At 37.8% G+C, this 19,300-nt stretch overlaps 1 protein-coding gene across 1 annotated transcript in view; it reads right to left on the reverse strand.

Annotated features, from left to right (window-relative positions):
* ADCY1 (adenylate cyclase 1) overlaps nucleotides 1-19,300 on the reverse strand; it is a 162,655-nt gene that overhangs the window by 75,870 nt on the left and 67,485 nt on the right. Inside the window, exon 3 of the mRNA XM_053952726.1 lies at nucleotides 10,917-11,035. Coding sequence (XP_053808701.1) covers nucleotides 10,917-11,035 — 119 coding nt within the window. The remainder of the gene's footprint in view (nucleotides 1-10,916; nucleotides 11,036-19,300) is intronic.

The following is a 19,300-nucleotide window of genomic DNA, read 5'->3' on the forward strand; positions in this document are numbered from 1 at the left end:
GAAAGACAGGGGTTAATAACTTTGGTGCAGTAGCTCTGTGATGTGGTCTTGTGGTCTGTGATGATGCAGTAGCTTCCTGAGAGGAGCTAGAATCCACAACGTCAAGCCAGTATTCTCTGCACTGTGGTGCCTGGCTCAGGTAAGTGTCCAGCTTTAATCAGTATTAGCAAGGTTTTAATGTCCAACAGTTTAATCTGCTTTAACAATCCCTGCTGGTCAGTGTTGGTCAAGGGAGATATTTGAAATAAGTGTAGGTACCATTGTGATTGAGAGAATAAAAATTCTTGTGTAAATCACAAGACTCAAGAGAGTATGGTGCTGTGATCCTTTCAAATCTTTAGATTCCTACCGTTGGTAGAAGCGCAGGATCAGCTGCAGGAACACACTGCATTTATCTCCAACACCCAGACTAGAAATGTCAAATAATTTATGAAAGCACTGATAAAGCATCCCATGATTTATAGCCTAGGTATAACTGACATAGTGTAAAACTTAGTTTGCTAACTGTAAATTGAATTAAACATTATGTACTCCCATTCACCTCAGCAAAGCTTCTCTCTTTAGATAAAAAAACAATAGTAGAAAAGCAGGCCTAGTAAGTCTACTGTTTTCCATTCTTCATAAGCAAGTCACAACATTCCTAATAGGTTACAAAAAATGGCAAATACAAGTCCTGACTCAGAACCTATGTCTATAGTTTCATTTAACCCAGTTGTTTAAATCCCTTGTCCACCACAGCAGATAAGTAGCATATCCCAGCACAAAACCAACTCATCCAAAGTTCAATGACTTTGGTCTACAAATAAAGCCTTTACATTGTCATTTTAATCCGTGGGGCAGTGTGTCCACTCAGTGCTCCTTGGAGAATGCATTATGAGAACATTGTTCAAGATGGCCCTGGTTCAAAGAAAAAATAGTTGTTCCATTCCCATGCTGTTTAAACATAACAAAAAGGCTTCTTACAATAAATAAGGCAACATTTATTTAATTTTACTGATTCACGTCTCTGCTATTATAAAAGTGAACCAGTCAAGCGACGGGTAAAGTAAAATGCATTAACAGAGTTCAATAACACCTGCATATTTGGCCTGAAAGATCTACTTTTTCTCTTAATTCTTTATTGACGTCCTTGTTGTTTCTGGAAATTCAGAGTTACCTAAATTCCTTGAAGATTTTCAAAAGCACTTAAATGTGCACCAATGTCTTTCATACATTTTGCTTTATGGCTATTTTTCTTTACGGCCTAAATTCACATTAGAACTTATACAGTTTAAAAAGGCACAGAGGAAAAACCAACAACTACAATTGTTGCAACCCAGTATGTCATCTAGTTTCCTGGTTTTAATTCAAGTATGGAGTATGGAGGCAGAGTGTGGATATTAGTTTATAATAATATCTTCTGATAGCCTCTCTGTTATTTTACTTCTCATCTATTCTAACATTTTACATTTTGATTGGTTTTATTTTTCTATTTCCATTTAAAATATGGCAGTCCACTTTTTTTCACTGTCTAACCACACATACAGTAACAGTAATATTTCCAGCAGCACCAACAAGGTCCATTTGCAAAAAAAAAAAACCATGGGGTTGGGAGGGGGTTAGGCCTTTAAGGTAATAACAATGTTATCTCATTAGCAAGGTCTTTAGCAATGAGGAATATCTATATACATACAAACCAGAGATGTTCTGTGTTTGTGAAAACTATGTCTTAACAGGTAAGAGAACAACCATTACAATGCTGACATGTACACATATCAAAACCTCTCTATTAGTGAAACACAGAGAATAGGAAACAGGTTCCTACATAATCATTCAGTTAAGAAGAAAGTTGTTTTACATATGGGTACCTTAGTAGGTCAGTATGAGATCCTTGCTAATTCTTTAAACATTTAAAGAATACTTAGTCCTCAGCACTTGATTCAAAACACTGATAATTGTACAAAAATGTGAAGTCCATAAAAGCACCCACAATACATAACTGAACATGCCATTGAAAATCTAGGTAAAAATATGTAATTATTGTATGCTGAGAGACTGATGTTCAATTATGCTTGTGAACTTTTTAATACTGTAGTTAACTACATGTATACATTTTAAAGCTTATGGAATAGGTTAGGTAATATTATCATTGTTACACTTCTTTTTCTTTACAAAATTTCCAACTCTTTTAATACAATATTCTTAAAATATGCAAAGTATAACACTCATGTCTGGACATGGCACAGATGAGGAAATGCCATGAGTAGAAGTTCTGCCTTTTGTTAATGAAAAATCTCCTTCTTTTTACCACCATGAAATGTTGCAATCATAGTAACTGCTGCACTTTGTTTGAAAGTAGGCTGAAATGCCAGTGACTAGACCTGATTTTGCAGCAACAGTGGTAGGAAACAGCCAGTGGAGGAGTAGGGGATTTCCCTACCCAAAGTGCAACTGGCACTGCAAGCCTGCTGCTTCCATGGTCTGACCTAAGGGGTGGCAGCGCTGAGGAGCGCACACACAGAAAGAGCTCTACTATTCAAAAAATGACGTTGAAACTCAAGAGCTGATTCATTTTATTTTAGCTGGTGAACTGACCAATACTATCTCTTCTACTTCTTCACCCATCTGTGTCCATCTATAGCCTCCTCCCATACTACTTGTACTACAAATATTGTGGGGCAGCACCAACACATACTCTCATTGTACAACATCTGAAAAAAATTAGAATAGCATCTTGGTCTGTGATGAGGAGTCAAATTACCCAAGTGATGCAATAAACTTTTTTCCCCCTCTTAAGTTCTGCTCAGTTTTTTGGGAAGTAAAGGACAAGAAGGCCTTTATGAGGAGATGGCAAAGTCAGTCATAGGGAATGACAACAGAAATGAGATTTGAATTCTTGCTATGGCCATGAAATCATAATAAGAGAGAAATTATAAGATATACAGTGCCAGAATTCCAGTCATAGAGCCAAACTGTTTCCACGGCCAAATATATTCAAATATTCTCAGAGTCCAAGTCTCCACACTGGCACTGAAATTCCCTTTCCTCTGTTTTGGATATATTATTCACAAAAAAATCCTGAAAGCTTTAAATTTAGGCCATGTCTAACATACTCAGAAAAGTTAAAACAAAACAGCTGCAGGAGTGACATCAATATTAAAGCACATTAATCACTCCTCATATACTCATTCAAGAGCAAAGTAGTCTTGCTTCATAGTAACTTAATCTGTAATTGCTATGGAAGTTCACATCCTCAGAGAAGATTAAACTAGAGTAAAATAGGGCTATCTTATTTATGTATGAAAGATTCATCATAATTGTATGATATACAAAGGAACACTTCATAAAATTGCCAGGTAATTTTATTTTTAAAAATGTAAATGCTGGCATATATAGAAACAAGAAGTGAGAAGCTACCAATTAACAAATATTTCTCTTAATGACCAAACAAGGATGAAACTGCCCCTTCTTTAATTCCACACAATTAAACAATTTTATTCCACAGAATTTATAATGCCATTGGGCACTTTGGTGAAAAAACCAAAAAAATCCAATCTCCTTTAAACTACAACTACTCACAAAAGAAGAGAAATGAAAGTGAAAAGAAATGGAAAACAAAGAACAAATGTTACTTCTGCTCATTCAGCAGCATAGTTCGCACGTGATTCAAGCACTACTCTTCCTTACAAGCAATGTGAAGGTGTTGGTTAGAATGGCGAGGCAGCTCTTACAGTGCTGCAGCTGGCGTGTCCTCACAACCCAGGGCTCAGCTATGCTCCACAATCTTGCATGGTACAGAGATGAGACTGATTAGACTATAGGTCTCCATATTTTCTGCTTTCCTCTTTCTAAAAACCAGTTATGTTTCCCTATTTCCAGTCATTAGTGACTCACTCATTTCACCTCACTGCCATGACTTTTCAAATATGATAGATAATGGCTTAGCCACTATCTGCCAGTTCCCTCAGAGCTCACAGATGAATCTACTCAGGTTCCATAGATTTGTGCACATTCAGGCTCCTTAGATGGTCTTGAACCTAATCCTCTCCTGCAGTGGGCTCAAGGTGTTCATTCTCTCAGTCCCTAAATTTGTCTTTTTTTACCAGGGTGCCATGGCTGAGGCACTTGCTGTTGAAGAATGAGGTGTAGAAGTTGTTGAGAACCTCAGCCTGGCTGAGAAAAGAGAACTTTGTCCAGGGTAGCCAGGTCTCTTATTTCCTACTGGAAAGAGTCCAAGTCATCCTTAGTCTTTCTTTTCCTTGCAACATATCTACAGAAGCCCTTTCTGTTATCCTCAATATCCATGGCAAGACTCAATTCTATCTGGGCCTTGGCTTTCCCAACCTTGTCCCTAACTTCCTGTACAATTCCCCTGTTTCCTTCCCAGGCTACCTGTCCTTGCTTCCACTTCCTGAAAGCTTCTTTTTTTGCTCTGGGTTTGATCAGCAGCTTCTGATCCATCCATGATGGCCTCCTAACATTTTTGCCTGATTTCCTCCTTGTTGGATGCATTCTTCCTGAGCTTGGAACAGGTGAGCCTTGAAATTCAGCCAGCATTCTTGGGACCCCTTGCCATCCAGGGCTATATCCCATGGGGCTGTACTGAGCAGGTCCTTGAAGAGGCCAAAGTCTGTCAGGGAAGTTGCAATGTGCCTGTCCCTCTGATCTTATGATACTTAATGAAAGGCATCTAGATTTCTGAAAACATAACTTAAAAAAAAATACTGTAATGACAGTTATTTCAAGTGAAGTGTTACAAGGAATTACATCTACAGTTACCAATGAATGGCTCCTGCTAAACACTACACACAGAAAACACATATAAACTAACTAAAACATAAACTAAACTAAAATTGACATAAATTTTGTATGACTGAATTCCCCACAGACTACTGCAACAAAGCACATATAATAGATAATGTGTAAATATAGATTTGTAAGCACTGAAATGCAGTGTTTTTCTTTTGACTGTTCATTCCACTCCTTATTTGCTAATGACACAGACAGGGAGTTAGTGCACCATCTACAAGTTCATGAATGACACCTAGCTATGTGGTGTGGTCGACAACACTGGAGGGCAGGGATGTCATCCAAAGGGATTGGACAGGCTAGAGAGGTGGGCCTGTGTGAGCTCCATGAAGTTGAACAAGGCCATGTGCAGGGTCCTGCACTTAGGTTGGGGCAATCCCAAACATGGATACAAATTGAGGCATTAGTAGATTAAGACCAGCACTATTAAGGAGGGCTTGGGGGTACTGGTGGATGAAATATTGGATGTGTCCCAGCACTCTATGCTTGTGGCCCAAAAAAGCCAAATGTATCCTGTTACACATAAAAGGAAATGTGGCCAGCAGGTGGTGATTCTGTTCTCTCATGAGACCCCACCTGAATTTTCAGCACAGGAAGCACATGGACTGGTCAGAGTGTGGTTGTTCAGCCTGAAGAAGAGAGGTCTCCAGGGAGACACAGTAGCCTCCCAGAGCCTAAAGGGGGTATACAACAGAGTTGGAGATGGACTTTTTATCAGGGTCTCTACTGATAAGACAAGTGGGAATGGTTTTAAACTAAAACTAGGTAGATTTAGATTAGATACAAGAAAGAAATTCTTCACTAGGAGGGTGGATCAGGTTTCATAGAGAAGCTGCGGATAACCCATCTCTGTAAATATTCAAGCTCAGGCCAGTCAGGCTTTTGAGCAACCTTATGTAGTGAAAGATGAACCTGATTCAGACACAGAGACTGGACTAGATGATCTTTAAAGGCTCCATCCTACTCAAACCATTCTATGATTTCATGATTCCAATATTTAAAGGATGTTTCCTGAGGATTTTTTTTAAGCTACCTGGATTATTTGGTTTGAAACACCAACAGCTCTTTCTAACCTGTTCTATTATATAAATTCTGAACAAAAGCCAAGCAGCAGTACAGTGAGCAAGTTCAGAAAAGGAAACAGTATAAACAGATATTTCTCTCACTTCTCTGTCACAGAGACAAATTGGTTCAGAACTGGCATACGAGTTACATACATCATTATCTCATAGTCCTTGACACTCTGAAACATATCTGTGTTAACAAACCCAGAGTTATCACTCCAGGACCTTCTGTATTCCTGTTTTCTCCCCCCATGATCCCTGCAGGCAGGCACAGCCAGCACCTGAACAGTGACTGCAGCCCTCCTGCACCACAGCGGGAAGTAGCTGCACCTGCTAGAACTGAGTGCAGAAAGCCTGTGGCTTGGTTTAAGAGATTTAAGCTGCTTCCCAAGTGTGAGTACTGACAGAACAACTCTTTTGTATGTCACTCTATGGGGCATTCAGAAGGAGAAGTCCTGCCAAATTACACAAAAGATTTAACAGCTTGTAGGTAGTAAATGTTCAGTTTTAACAGTACTCATTCATGTGCTTTGTGCACTAGAATAGTCCTGCTGTTTTCAATGGAGCCACTTGTATAAACAAGTGCTCCGCAAAATGAGGAGGGGTTGTATGCCCTCTTTTTTATTTTCATTTGGGCCATTTGTTTAATTAAAGTAAAATTTACAGTAAAAATGGTATTTTAATGGCACATGGCACCTCAGAAAGTAATCTGTAAGACTTATTTTGCCTCAAAGGTAAAACATTAGGGAAGTTTATTAATAATTTTATGTGTGACTCACTTCAATGTTTAAGAAAAAAGTGATCTCTAAAATTAAAGAGAGCTGTTAAAAATAAAAACAAAGGGAGGCTGTGTTTTTTACATAAGAATAATTTACAAAAACTAGTTCACTGTGAGTCTTACAGGTTCAGAAAGACTAGATACAGAAGTCTGTCCATAGGCATCACAATCACAGCTTTTTAAAATGTTGGAATGGTTAAGTTAAATTTAAAAATGATTTAAGGTCTGATGTTTCCTGAAAGACAGGACAGACCAGAAATATTTGCTCATAAATGTCTGCAGATTGTGTTCTGGCTTCAGGTTGAGTCTCAAGAACATCTAAAATGCCACAAGGAATCTTTTTTTTAGTAGCTTTGAAATTGGTAGCGTGTTTCCTAAAATTAATATCTCTTCTTACAAAGCATCCAGTTCTATTTCACACTTGTAAAAATAAGGCTAAATGAAACTGCTGTACCTGAGGCCCAAGAAATGTTTAGCTGTTCAACGTTCAATTTTTTTTATCTCTTCAACATTGTTTGCGTCATAGAATGAAGCAAGAAGTTGTGTTAATATAGGAAGCCAGCCATATCCTTATTCATCCATGAGTTGAAACAGTTTCATGAATATCTAATGTCCATTCCAAAAGAGACAAACAACAAAATGTGTTGAGGTTTCCATACAGGGCATATATTTGAGCTGAAATTCAGTACGAAATTTTCATAATTGACTTATGGGTCCATGGAGAGATTCAGTCAGGACTAGTGAGCTTTTACAATGGATGCTGTACATATGTGATCTGTAAATTTCTCAGGTCTTTATGAGTAAAGAAAGAAGGAAATATGAATCTTAAATTTCTTACCCTAATCTTAGAAAAAACATGTCTTCATGTTACAAAACATATTTCTGAGCACCACTGAAGAACTGGGCAGCCTTTACATGTAACTTGACATCTGGTTCCCACATATTTCATGGTGTCCTTGTCTGGGACTACCCCAGTAAAAAAACACTTGTACTGTAGCTTGTGTACTGTAACAGCTTGTAGACTATATACATATTATTTCCTTCTGTTAAACCACAGATATTTTATTAGTTGTAATTATTTTAGTTTTCTGATTGTTGAGTTTATTGTCCTCACTGGGCTAATGCTATATTGGATGTGTATTTGCATATCTTGTTTTGAATACTGCATTCGCATTAGGTTATTTGCCTCCATTTAAAACACATGCCCTCATTTCTTACTGCACAGCAATTCTGTTCAAAAACTTTACAAGGTAGCAGATGTACTACAGATCTGGGAAGAGCTGATCAAAGCATGACACATTCCCCTCTAGAGCAGAGTGAGTTGCAGGCAGTCATTCAACAGCTATTGGGTAGCTGTTAAAATATTCACCAACTAATTTATAAACCAGGGCAGTGCCATGGTTACCTGAAATATGCCAGTACTTTTCCCCAGTCCATCATTCACTTCTTACAGAAGTATGTGTATCTCCACTGTAATGTGCTTTTCTGGGAGGAGGTAAAGAAAGTAGCTGTATGAATGTCTTTTTTTCACATGTAAGATTAAATATTCTTTGCCCTATTTTTCAGGCAGCTATTTAGAAGACAGAAACAGATGGTTTCTGATACTTATGAGGGTATTTTTTTTTGCTGTTGGCTTTTTGACAGGTAAGGAATGGAAAAATCATGTAATCTACTAATTGCATGCCTGCTTCCTTCAGACTATCTTTTCTGAAGAATAATGCTCTGATACTTCCAGGTATTTGCAGGGAGAAAAAGAAAGTATTGCAAAAGGAAAAGTGCAGCTCATTTTTTATTTTCCACTGTGTAGCTTTGGAGTTAAAAAACCCTGGAATATAGAATTATAGAGGGGCTTTTTGTTGGTTTGTTTTAATAGCAGCACTTTATAGAACACTTGATGTGAAGAAGAAAATTCACAAGAATATAGGAATGATCTCTTAGGTTGACCTGTTATAGTGCTGAACTCCCACTACGCAGAAGGAAAAAAAAAAAAAAAAGTTGTTTTCATCTCCTTAAGAAAGTAAAGCAAGCACTTATTATTGGCACTGACCACCAGCAGCCCTACCAAAGGGATGCCGTAGCGCTGTTCTTCACGCTGGTGTCAGGGTGTCACCTGCTGGGAGTTCCCCTTCATCCTTCAGGTCTACACAGTCACAAAAATTCTGAGGTGAAACTCTGGCCTACTGGGACATGCTAGCCACAGACTGCTGGGTATTTATTGGACACTATTTCACCACAATTTTTTAATCATTATTATAATTATAGAGTAATTGCATTACTGAAATAAAAGACAATAGAGTTTCTTATAAGTACAGATGGTGAAGGGAGGTCTGCTATTTTCAGTTCTCTTCCCTGAGAATCTTACCTGTGACATTAAAATGACCCCATCTTACTTCATTTGCCCCAAAAGTACCTTCTTAATGTCAGAGAATGAATTCACCTCTCCAGACAGGGTGTTTTGATTCAAAAACTTTTATGAACTCCACATCAAAGCAGTGAATAAGCCACAAAAGTTTTAATAGTTATGTGAAAAAAACATCATCTAGGGAAAAAGACTACTCCTGAGGTTACATTTCAAAAAGATCTTAGCAAAAGAGAAGACTCGGAAGCACTATAATCAACTGCAAAGCAATGCTTTCTAAGATGACTCTAAACAGTGTAATGAATGCAGAGACTTGTGACACATACAAGACATAAATATAAATCATGATATAATTATTAGTCTTACCTTAACCCTGAATATAAGGGCAACCAACAGTAGCATACATGTGTTTCATAGCACTGTGAGGACATAATTTTTGACACAATTTTTATAAGTATATTAAGGAATGTGATCACCAAAGGGTCAAAGTAGAAGACACCTGAGCATCAAAACCTGGCATACCTGAGACTTGATTAGAAAAACTGACTGCAAATAAATAGACAGGTTATGATTCAAAGATGGAAGACTGGCAAGAAAAAGAAAAAAGTACAAATGGTGTTGGTGAGGAGTGCAATAGGATAAAACCATGTGACATAAACAAGGGAAAGCGAAGGAGTAAGACAGCTCACTTAGATTTTGAATGTGTCCTTCAGGAGCTCTCAAGTCAGATTTTGACAATTGAGAACCATCAGATACTGTCAACAACATCATCATTTTCAGCATCAGCTTTGGGGTAGTGTGCACTTAGAACCAATTTTAAACTGATTGTTAAAGACCAAGTTTTGTAAGCAAACTGATGAGATTAATATTATGCAAGATTTAACCATTAACATGAAGTAAACTACTAATTTTTAATTCAGTAATGTTAAATTTTACAGTGTAAAACTGACCTAATTTGGCAGTCTTCTGAACACTCCCATCACAGACATCTCTGATTCCCTTAGTGACAGAAATGCTTTTAGCTGCAACAGCTTAAGTCACGAGGAAGTAGTCCTTGCATATATTAAAGCCAGCTCAATGGGAGGTAGACTAAATCTTGAGAGAAGAAACTTAGCAGTGGAGAAGGGAGAGAAGGAGGTGCTGAAGTTTACTCCTTTGCTACGTGAATACACCATGCAAATCAAGGCAGCTCTGTGGCATCATTTACTAACACTGCACCTTGTTTAGTAAAAAGGTGACGCCAGCTGAACTTCTTTGATGCTGTTTTTGATGTGGAAGCAAGGCACTTAGCAGTAGTGTGATAAAACACAGACAAGTTCTTTAAGGAATTTGTTCTGGAGGCAAAGAAGAATAACAAATAAGAATGCACTTCAAGAAAAAGCAGTATAAATGACAGCACTTGCACACAGTCAACTACTGAACGAGAGCAAGAAGTAGAACTGAGCCTTAGTCAATAATCTCTGGGGGGTAATGCTCGTGTGATGTGGACAACTACACATTTCTTTACGTTTACATCACAGTTTCTTTCTGTGTTTCCATGCTATTACCTGGAAAAATCTCTTAATTTAGAAAAAATTAATCTTACTATCAAAAAAAATATAGATGTGCAAAAACTACCTTGCAGAATAAATACTCCTGTTCACCCAAAACATAATACAGTAAAAAAACAATACAATAACTAGTCATTTGGAAAAAGCTGTCAGTCTCCCAGCACTACTATTCTAAGACATTTATTGATTCAGGCTTACCTCCTGAGAAGATTATTAAATCTTTCTAGTGCCCCCATTCTTCTACCCTGTATAAATGATAAATCTTCACTATATTGTTTGGTTTTTTTCTCTGAAACCTGAGTGCAATTATACATCACTGTCCTTGTACTAAATATTCTTAGTTCTTTAGTTTATTTCATGGGCTGCATCAATCCTACCTAACATTGTCATGCCTTTGAATGTAAATCTTGTGGAAAATCCTTTCAGGAGGCTTCAGGAAGTCTTCCTTCATTTCCATTGCAACATTCCTGGGCAAAAGGCTCATCAAGAGACGTTCCTAAAAGAAAACATAAGCAACATCAGTTTTGTGGTAGAGTGTGTGACCATTTTTCAAAAGTTTTAAACTAGCAAACTAGATAATCTTCTCTTAATCTTCTTCCTTAAAATATCTGCTGCATAAATAATATGAACCATTTCCCTCAAACTCCTGCAAACTGTGTGGGTGACTTTTTTAAAGTTTTATGCACTAAAGAAAAAAATAAACTAAAAAAACACACACACAAAAAAAAAAAACAAAAAAAAAAAAAACAAAAAAAAAAACAAAACAAAAAAACCAAACAAAAACACAACAAACCAAAAAAAAAAAAACTGAAAAAGCCAGCTTCAAAGCAGCATATAATTGTCCATATTTCTGATTTACATTACAGTTCTAAGAATAGCAACTTACTTTATTCTTAGCAGCATTTATCTGTCTGAGAAAGACTTCCCAGGATCATTTGCTATCCTTTTGTGTGTTCTATTTCTTCCTGGATATAATGAAAATATTACATTACAAGGACTATGACAGCTGGTTACTAAGTAGTGAGAGTGGATGATGGATTTATCCACTGTCAAATTCAGTGGAACAGTAAGCACAATTTTAATGGCATCTTAGCCAGTGTGGCAATGTCTTTAATGAACTATATCAGTACAAAACCCTGGCTAAACACGTCTTCTTGCTATACTCACTGAGAAATTTTTAGCATGGGTCATTGACCTGCATAAAAAGTCTCTAGTATTATGGATCTTGTCAGTATTGACTATAAAGGCCCATGTAGTTTTTCCACATATTCTGACCCATTCTCAGGTACCATCTGGAAAATCTGCAGCTGTTCTTAGGTGTTGTAAGGTGTCCTTAGATACCTACTCAAGTTGTGTTTTCACCCAGAAAATGCTTATAATTTAAAATGCATTTCCAAGTTTATCTATCAGACCTGCTAGTTTCAGCCATGGCAACAGTCTGAACAAATTCACATAACCACATCTGATCTGATTCAGGAATCTCAGGTTCCAGACAACAATGGATGAGGCTAGGAGCAAGGAAGGTGTACCCTTGGTGGAAGAGAATTAGGTCAGGGAATAATTAAGCAAACTGGATAGATGTGAGCCCATGGGCCTTGACAGGACACATTCACAAGCTCACTGAGGGAGCTGTCTGATGCTACTGTAAGGACACTCCTAACAGTCAAACATGGTGACTGGGAGAAGTGGTGCAAGACTGCAAAAAGAAAAAGTCACTTCTCTAGCCAAGAAGGGCAAAAAGGAGGACACAGGGAATTGCAGGCCAGTCAGTTTCACCTTGGGTCCTGAAAGTGAAGAAGGATCTCATTCTGGAAACCAAGGTGGTTAGACCAGATGACTTCCAGACCAGAGTGCCCTTCCTGCCTCAACTATTCTGTGATTCTGTTATCTGACAGTCGAGACCCACTGTAACGGCAGCTGCAAGATGTCACAGAAGTGCATATTTTGGCCCAACCTCATTGTCCTTTTCTTTAATCAATATTAAATAAATAAGGAGCAAAAATTAACACTGAGAAGAGGGTATCTGCAAGTGCTATTATGTTGCTAACATGCACACATTCACCAGGTAAAGCCATTAAATAAAAAAGGATTTTTTATCTTAACAGTTTCTTCTGGAAGACACATTGAAAGAAGTAATAAGTTAAACTTTGCAGAACTGCCCTGGTGAACTTTAGACTAAAGTTCTGTCATGTGTTTGTGGTGGTCACATTGTCTTGAGGCTAAGGATTGTTAGCTAACTCTATTTCCTACGCTTCTTATATATATGTAGCAGAACATTCCCTCCTGCCACAGAAGAGCTTATCTGCTATCAATCAGCTGGTGCATAGCTCTGGACATTCTCCCTCTCACAAGAATTGGTGAGATAACCCAGGCTGAACAGATGTTGAGCAGTGAGTTATCTCTGGCACCAGGGAGGTGAGATCCCCAGTTGACAATAAATATCTCGCCTTGAGAGCAAGACATAGATAAGCTAGGAATTCCTGAATGTGAGACACATTACTAAGTATAAAAGCTATACAAATTTTCCTGGAGGTAGAAGCATTTTATACACACCCTGGAAATGTGCAGGACTTCTCCCACAAGCTTGGATGCAAGTTCTGCAGTTACTTTCCTGGGAATTGAGAGGAAGGATCCTATGTGTGCTCCATCAGCAATCAGATGGTAAACTACATGGAATCCTAATCCATACTATTTCTTCACCTGCTGTAATAATAGGTACCTCAGTTGTGCACTGTCAATTATCTGGCAGGAGTGTTTCTTTTGTTTATCTTGTGTAGTATGTCATCTGTTAAAGTCTTATGTCTGTTAAATTTGTGTTAATTAAATAAATAATCAATTTTGTAATAGACCTAATCAACCATTATTAAGAGCCTGTGAGTGAGAGTGATCTGGGCTGCAGGCTACCCCCAACAGAGCTACTGCCAGAAATCTGAGTCAAGGGCAGGACTTAAGCTCTCCTCTACATCTGTAACAATGTACACCAAGAATCTTGCAAAGAATGCTATGGACTTCAATATTTGTTGGCACTTTACACATATAGCAATTTCCAATTAACCAAAGTATCTCACATCACTAAAAAAATGGTTATTCACTCTAAATTTTATGTTGATTTAATTAAGTATACTTATAATTCTGCAGCAGAATTGTATTCGGATAACCCAAATTTTGGGTTACAATACAAAACAAGTATTTTGTCCACAGTGGATCTTGCGAAGCTCTGTGACTGCTACTTATGTCCTATAGTTGATTTACTGTGTTAAGAGAAATAAACTGGGGTTATAAAAGGAGCTGACCACCTCTCAGGCAACAGAGAACCCATACAAGAGAGGAATTTGGACTGATCGTTAAATTCTCTGATGCTTAAGATGGCAAAAGTGATGCTGGAATTTCATAAGTATTGCTCTGGATGAGAAATTTACAATGTCTGATAAGGACTAAATGTTCTCTGGAGCTTCTTTTGCAGATAATATTAAACAAGATTTAATTGCAGAACATATTAAACAAGATCTTCACCATTTTGCTGAAACTGATTAGTAAATTCCAAAACTGTTAAGGAGAGACTGGGTTTAGACTTCTGTTTCCTAGAAAGTCAAACTTAACCAGACAAACAAGCAAACAAAAATTATACTGACAGACTCTTCCAGAGAGCAGTGCTAACTGAATAGTTTTCCTATGGCCTGCAAACAATTACAGTACATGAATAAAAAGTTCACAGAAAATGTCTGCAGTGCATGGCAAATAACATGCAATCCAGGAAAGTAATAAGAATCATTACTGTGAAGGCAGCATTGGAGAGCTGTAGGATGCAGCACCTGACAGCACTGAAATGTGCAGATGTCAGATGTATTAAGGGAGGCTACAAAAATAATGATTCTTATACATGTTGGCTTGACTATAACAGGAGCTGAAGGGAACATATGAAAATCCTCTATCAAATTATGATGGCTTGCTTTTTTCATTAGAGATGAGAGTGAGATAGAGATGAGATTAGAGATGAGATTCCTCACCAAGTGTGGAAAGACTCAGTTATGTCTTTCTCAAAGGGCAGCCACTGCTGACCTTTCAGACCAAGAAGGGAAGCAGCAGCATGACTGTAAGCAGCTTGACTTCATGATTTGTCCCTGAAGGGGAGACTGGAAAATGTAAGAAAGAACCCTGCAACACATCTGAAAGTAAATTAAAGACCATCCAGCTCTCTACAAAGAATATAAGAAAAGTCTCTTCTATTTACAGTAAAATCTCAGGTGTCAAGCAAAACAGTATTGCCCTTCAGGTCAACCTAAGGAAAGCTGCAGGACTCAGAGTTTTGGAGCAGCAAGAGTGAATTCATGTACACAAAATATAACTGTTGGTAGGTTTGGGAAGGGGCTCTGCCTAGACCTCTATTCAGCAAGTCCTACAGTTTTTGTCCAGTTTTATCATTTTCTCCTGTATGGCTGATCTGTTATAAAAATAATCTGGAAACCAGGCTAAAAGGGAAACTAGGTGTATAGGTGCGCATTGAATGGAATAAATGACAAAACCAATGGAAGACCACTCACATTTATGGTGACATTCATGCTTGACTGGTTGTTGCCTTCAACAGGGGTGGGTGACGACAGGAAAAAATAGAAAGAGTAACATAGGGAGCACTAATCAATTAGCAACAACTTTTACCAAAATAAAACAATACTCATGTTGCAAACCTTCTAATTGGTCACAAATTATTTTGTGTTGAGGTAGCCTCAACATGTGATATATTCCTAAACACAAGGTCTAGTAGAAACAAAATGTTTCTATATTTTATTATTTCTCAATTATTCACAATGTTGTTTTTTTTTTTTTTTTTTTAGGAATATTACAGCTGTTTTCAGAACATTAAATTTTGGCCACACAACCAACTTACACTATTTTAGGAATTTGTACACTCTTCTCATGCTGTAAATCTTTACCCAGCATTAAAATGGTCTAAAGTGAAATCACATGCTGAAAAAAAATTACTTTCAGAGACTGTACTTGTCAGTCAATGATTTTGCATTCCCTGCAGAAATCTCACTAAGAAAAGAAAATTATAGATGAGGAAATACATCTCTTTCATTCACAGCATTTTACATTCCCAGTCCTGTTCTGGGATTTCAAATGCCAAATTTAGCTGCCTCTGCCAATGGTATAATCCTGATTAATAATGATTACTGGTCTACTAATAAAGGCAGCTATTTTTGAAAAGGACAGTCAATTTAGAAAAACATTCAAACTTCTCTCTCCAGCAATGGAGCATCACTAGAAAACAGAGGAGGAGCAAACATTCATTTTGACCCCAAGGCAAGTCAAAATATGCATACCAAACCAATTAGGAATTGCTCAGTGTTACCTTGGCCCTATTCAACCACTAGTACCATTATGCATGTGACAAAGAAAGAAAATATGCCAAGGCAGAGAAATGGACAAGAAAAAAGTGTTTCCCATTGTTAATGGACAAAAAGACCTATGTTACTGCTTGGAACATCCTCAACCCTATTTACAAGTACATAACCCTGGACCGCAACTTTTCACGTTGGACCTAAGAAAAAAACTTTACTAGACAAAGCCACAGTTGACCAGACCCAGTGTCACTGGCAGTCCTGCTTTGAGGGAATGGTTGGGCTTGATGATGTCCAGAGGTCCACTTTGACCATTGTGCATCAAGTTGTCTCCCTTGGTACATGAGGACCAGGAGAGGCGAGTGCCTGAAGCCTCCTGGGGAGACCTGAAGCCATCTTGCTATCTCCCTACACACAAATGGGTCTTCTAAAACAGAAGAGGAGCTCAAGGATGAACTCTAGGAGTTGTGTGATTTCTCATTTCTGGGAAGGGAGAGGAAAGAAGGAAGCAGACACTATTGAAGAAATAAACCCCCATCATCTGCACGCTCTATTCTGCTCCAACACTCTCTTCAGCTTTCTTCAATTTGGAGGCTTCTCACCACAATTTCCTTTTCTATCCCCATCCCTGCCCTGGACAATGCCTCTCCCACAAGCATCCTGGCTCTGCTTTTATGGAAGTCCCCAGTTCATATTCCTAATACATTTCTCGTGCCTGCCTCCAAAAGAAGATGCCTGCCCCCTTCCTATTTTGAAAATACTTTTCTCATTTTACTTCTCATTCCAAACTATAAGTTTGGAATAATAATTTGGAATAATTATAATTCCAAATTATAAGTTACTCAAAGTCCTTTAAAATTTTCACCTGGATTTAGAATCATTCCATGTAGTTGTTCAAATATTATGCAGTTTTTCCTATTGTACAAAATTATTTGTTTTGACATCTGTATGGGAGATGACTCTGATACATTTTCAAATTCTTTCAGCAGGCTGTAAATGAATCCATACTCCCTTCATCAGAAAAGAAGGCTCAAAAGAACATTAATATCTTAAATGTTCCTAGCCAGCATCCTCTCAAATTTCTATCCAAAACTTCCTGTGCTTCCCCATGCTACGTTATATTCCTGTAGTTTATCATGTGAGATATAAAGAAAACAAAATGGAAATACTATTTATAGTCAGAGTAGACTACTTTATCAAAGGAAACAGCTGTCATTTTTTTTGAGATAAGCAACCAAGCTGAGGGAAGAAACCAAGGGAACTGTAGCATTGTCTCAGAGCTGCAGGCTGTTGTGTTTCCCTGGTTCCTTGAATCTCATTGCTCATTGTCCTCTCATCATACTGTACATGCACATTTGCTGGAATTCATCTTGAGAATGAAGTTACAGTCTGGAAGGGCCATGTAGAAAACTATACTTGTTTTTCAATCCCATGAAAGCAGGGCTGTAATGGATACAGCTCCATCTTGTTCAGTCAGCTTCATTAAATTCCTCCTGAACTGCTCCTTCCAGCCAGCATGCTGGCATTACCTTTACCCATCAGGGTGTCTGGGCCCCATACCTGGATGGCAGAGAGCCCTGTCTTGTGGAACTTGCTCTAAATGGGACTCGGAGGTTTCCAATTTCATGCTGGGGAAAGCAATAAGTCTGCACAGCACTCCAGATCCTGGTCCTTTTTCACCCTCCCTAGCACTGAACCACATTATTTAGGATAGATTTCATGCCCATGTTGCCTTGTTTTTTGCATTTTCATAGCAACTTTAGGAAGGAAGAAAGTAAAAAAAAATAACATGTGACAAAACCAGGATTAACATATTTGTTTCTTGGCTGATAAAACATGAATATTTTTGGTTTTTATAGTGACAGTCCAACTTTGATGACAAATAAGAAAAAGAGCTCAAAAAAGGAGATTTTGATCATCTACTCTACAAAATTCTTTTACAATATGGAATATGAAATCTAACCAAACAATTTTTGCAATCTGTCACATATCTTTTTTGTTATTGTTATACTTAAGAGGAAAGTGCCACCATATTTTAAAACAAATTTTTCTCCCTAGAGAAGACAAGCATCAGACATGCATGTAAAACATTAATAAGACTGTTTCAAAGTCAACTCATCTATATAATTTTGAGATTCAGTTTCTAGTCAGTCAGCAGAGACTCCAAAGCACATCCTAAATATTACTGCCTGCTACCTAATATTACCATGATACCATGCTCAATTTTGTAAAATTGTAAAAGCTACATCTTAGTGAGTTCACAATCTCTGTCACCCTTATATTACACTTCACAGCCATTTTAATTCCCTCTAAGGAAAAACAAAAAAAAAAAAGAAGAGTAAAAAGAAGCTTAATGCAATGCATGGAAGAACAATTTTGTGTACAACTATTAGGATTCATTCATACATTTTGTAAGCTGGAAAACAAAGGCAGCAGATTTCATTTGTGAATTATTGGAAATTCAACTATGCTATGCCCTTTCTTCCACCTAAGTACATGAAATAACACTGTTAAAGATGGTGATCTTCCAGAAGCCACAAGGTGGCATTGTTTCAGAACAGTCCTGAGATTTCTTGGAAAATTCTGTGTATCAGCAAGTCATTACTACAATAGTAATCATAAAAGACAATCCCTAAAAGACCAGATACCTAATGCACAGATTTTGAGTAGTAAAAGAATGGCTAACAACACAGTTATGGTAGATGATCAATACACTCTGTATGAGCTGCATGATGCATTCAGTCTGAATACACCTATACCAGACCAATTTGACATGTTTCTATGGAACATAGAAAAGGAAAGGAAGGATTCATCAGCAGAATAGTATTTAACGAGGCATTGATAGTTTCCACATGGAACATTGTTAGTCACAATGGAGATGGTAAGGCCTTGGGAAAGAATTAGGAGAACATGAAGTCTTGGCTAAGACAGAAGGCAATGGGCTGCATGAAGTGCAGAAACATTGGGATGGAGAGTGGCCATAAGGAAACCATAAAACTGCTCAAATGTATAAAGTCCACAAGACATCATTCAAGAAGTAGCATGATAAGAATGAGAAAAACTTGGTAGCACATTTTACTTTGTAGGTACCATCCAGAAAAACACATGAGCTAAATAAGTGTCGGGGATTGAAATGGTTCATGCTTTGAATATTGCTATGAAGGAGTTTTACCCATTATAGCAGAAACTGTAAAAAGAAGCTAGAACCACAGAAGCCTACCCCTCCTTGGAGATGCCTGACTGGAACTTTGGACTGTGAATTAAGCTGCCTAGGTAAGATAAAGGGGACACTACTGTTCAATCATCTCAGGCGGAGGGAGAATAATGCATCCACATAAAAGCCAAGCCCAGCAGCTGCACTGAGAATTATCTCTCTTTGAGCTTGGGATGGGGGAGACCACAGCCCACAGAGGTTTACACAG

The sequence above is a fragment of the Vidua chalybeata genome, chromosome 1 (genome assembly GCF_026979565.1).
Source record: "Vidua chalybeata isolate OUT-0048 chromosome 1, bVidCha1 merged haplotype, whole genome shotgun sequence".
In the NCBI taxonomy this organism is placed as follows: Eukaryota; Metazoa; Chordata; class Aves; order Passeriformes; family Viduidae; genus Vidua; species Vidua chalybeata.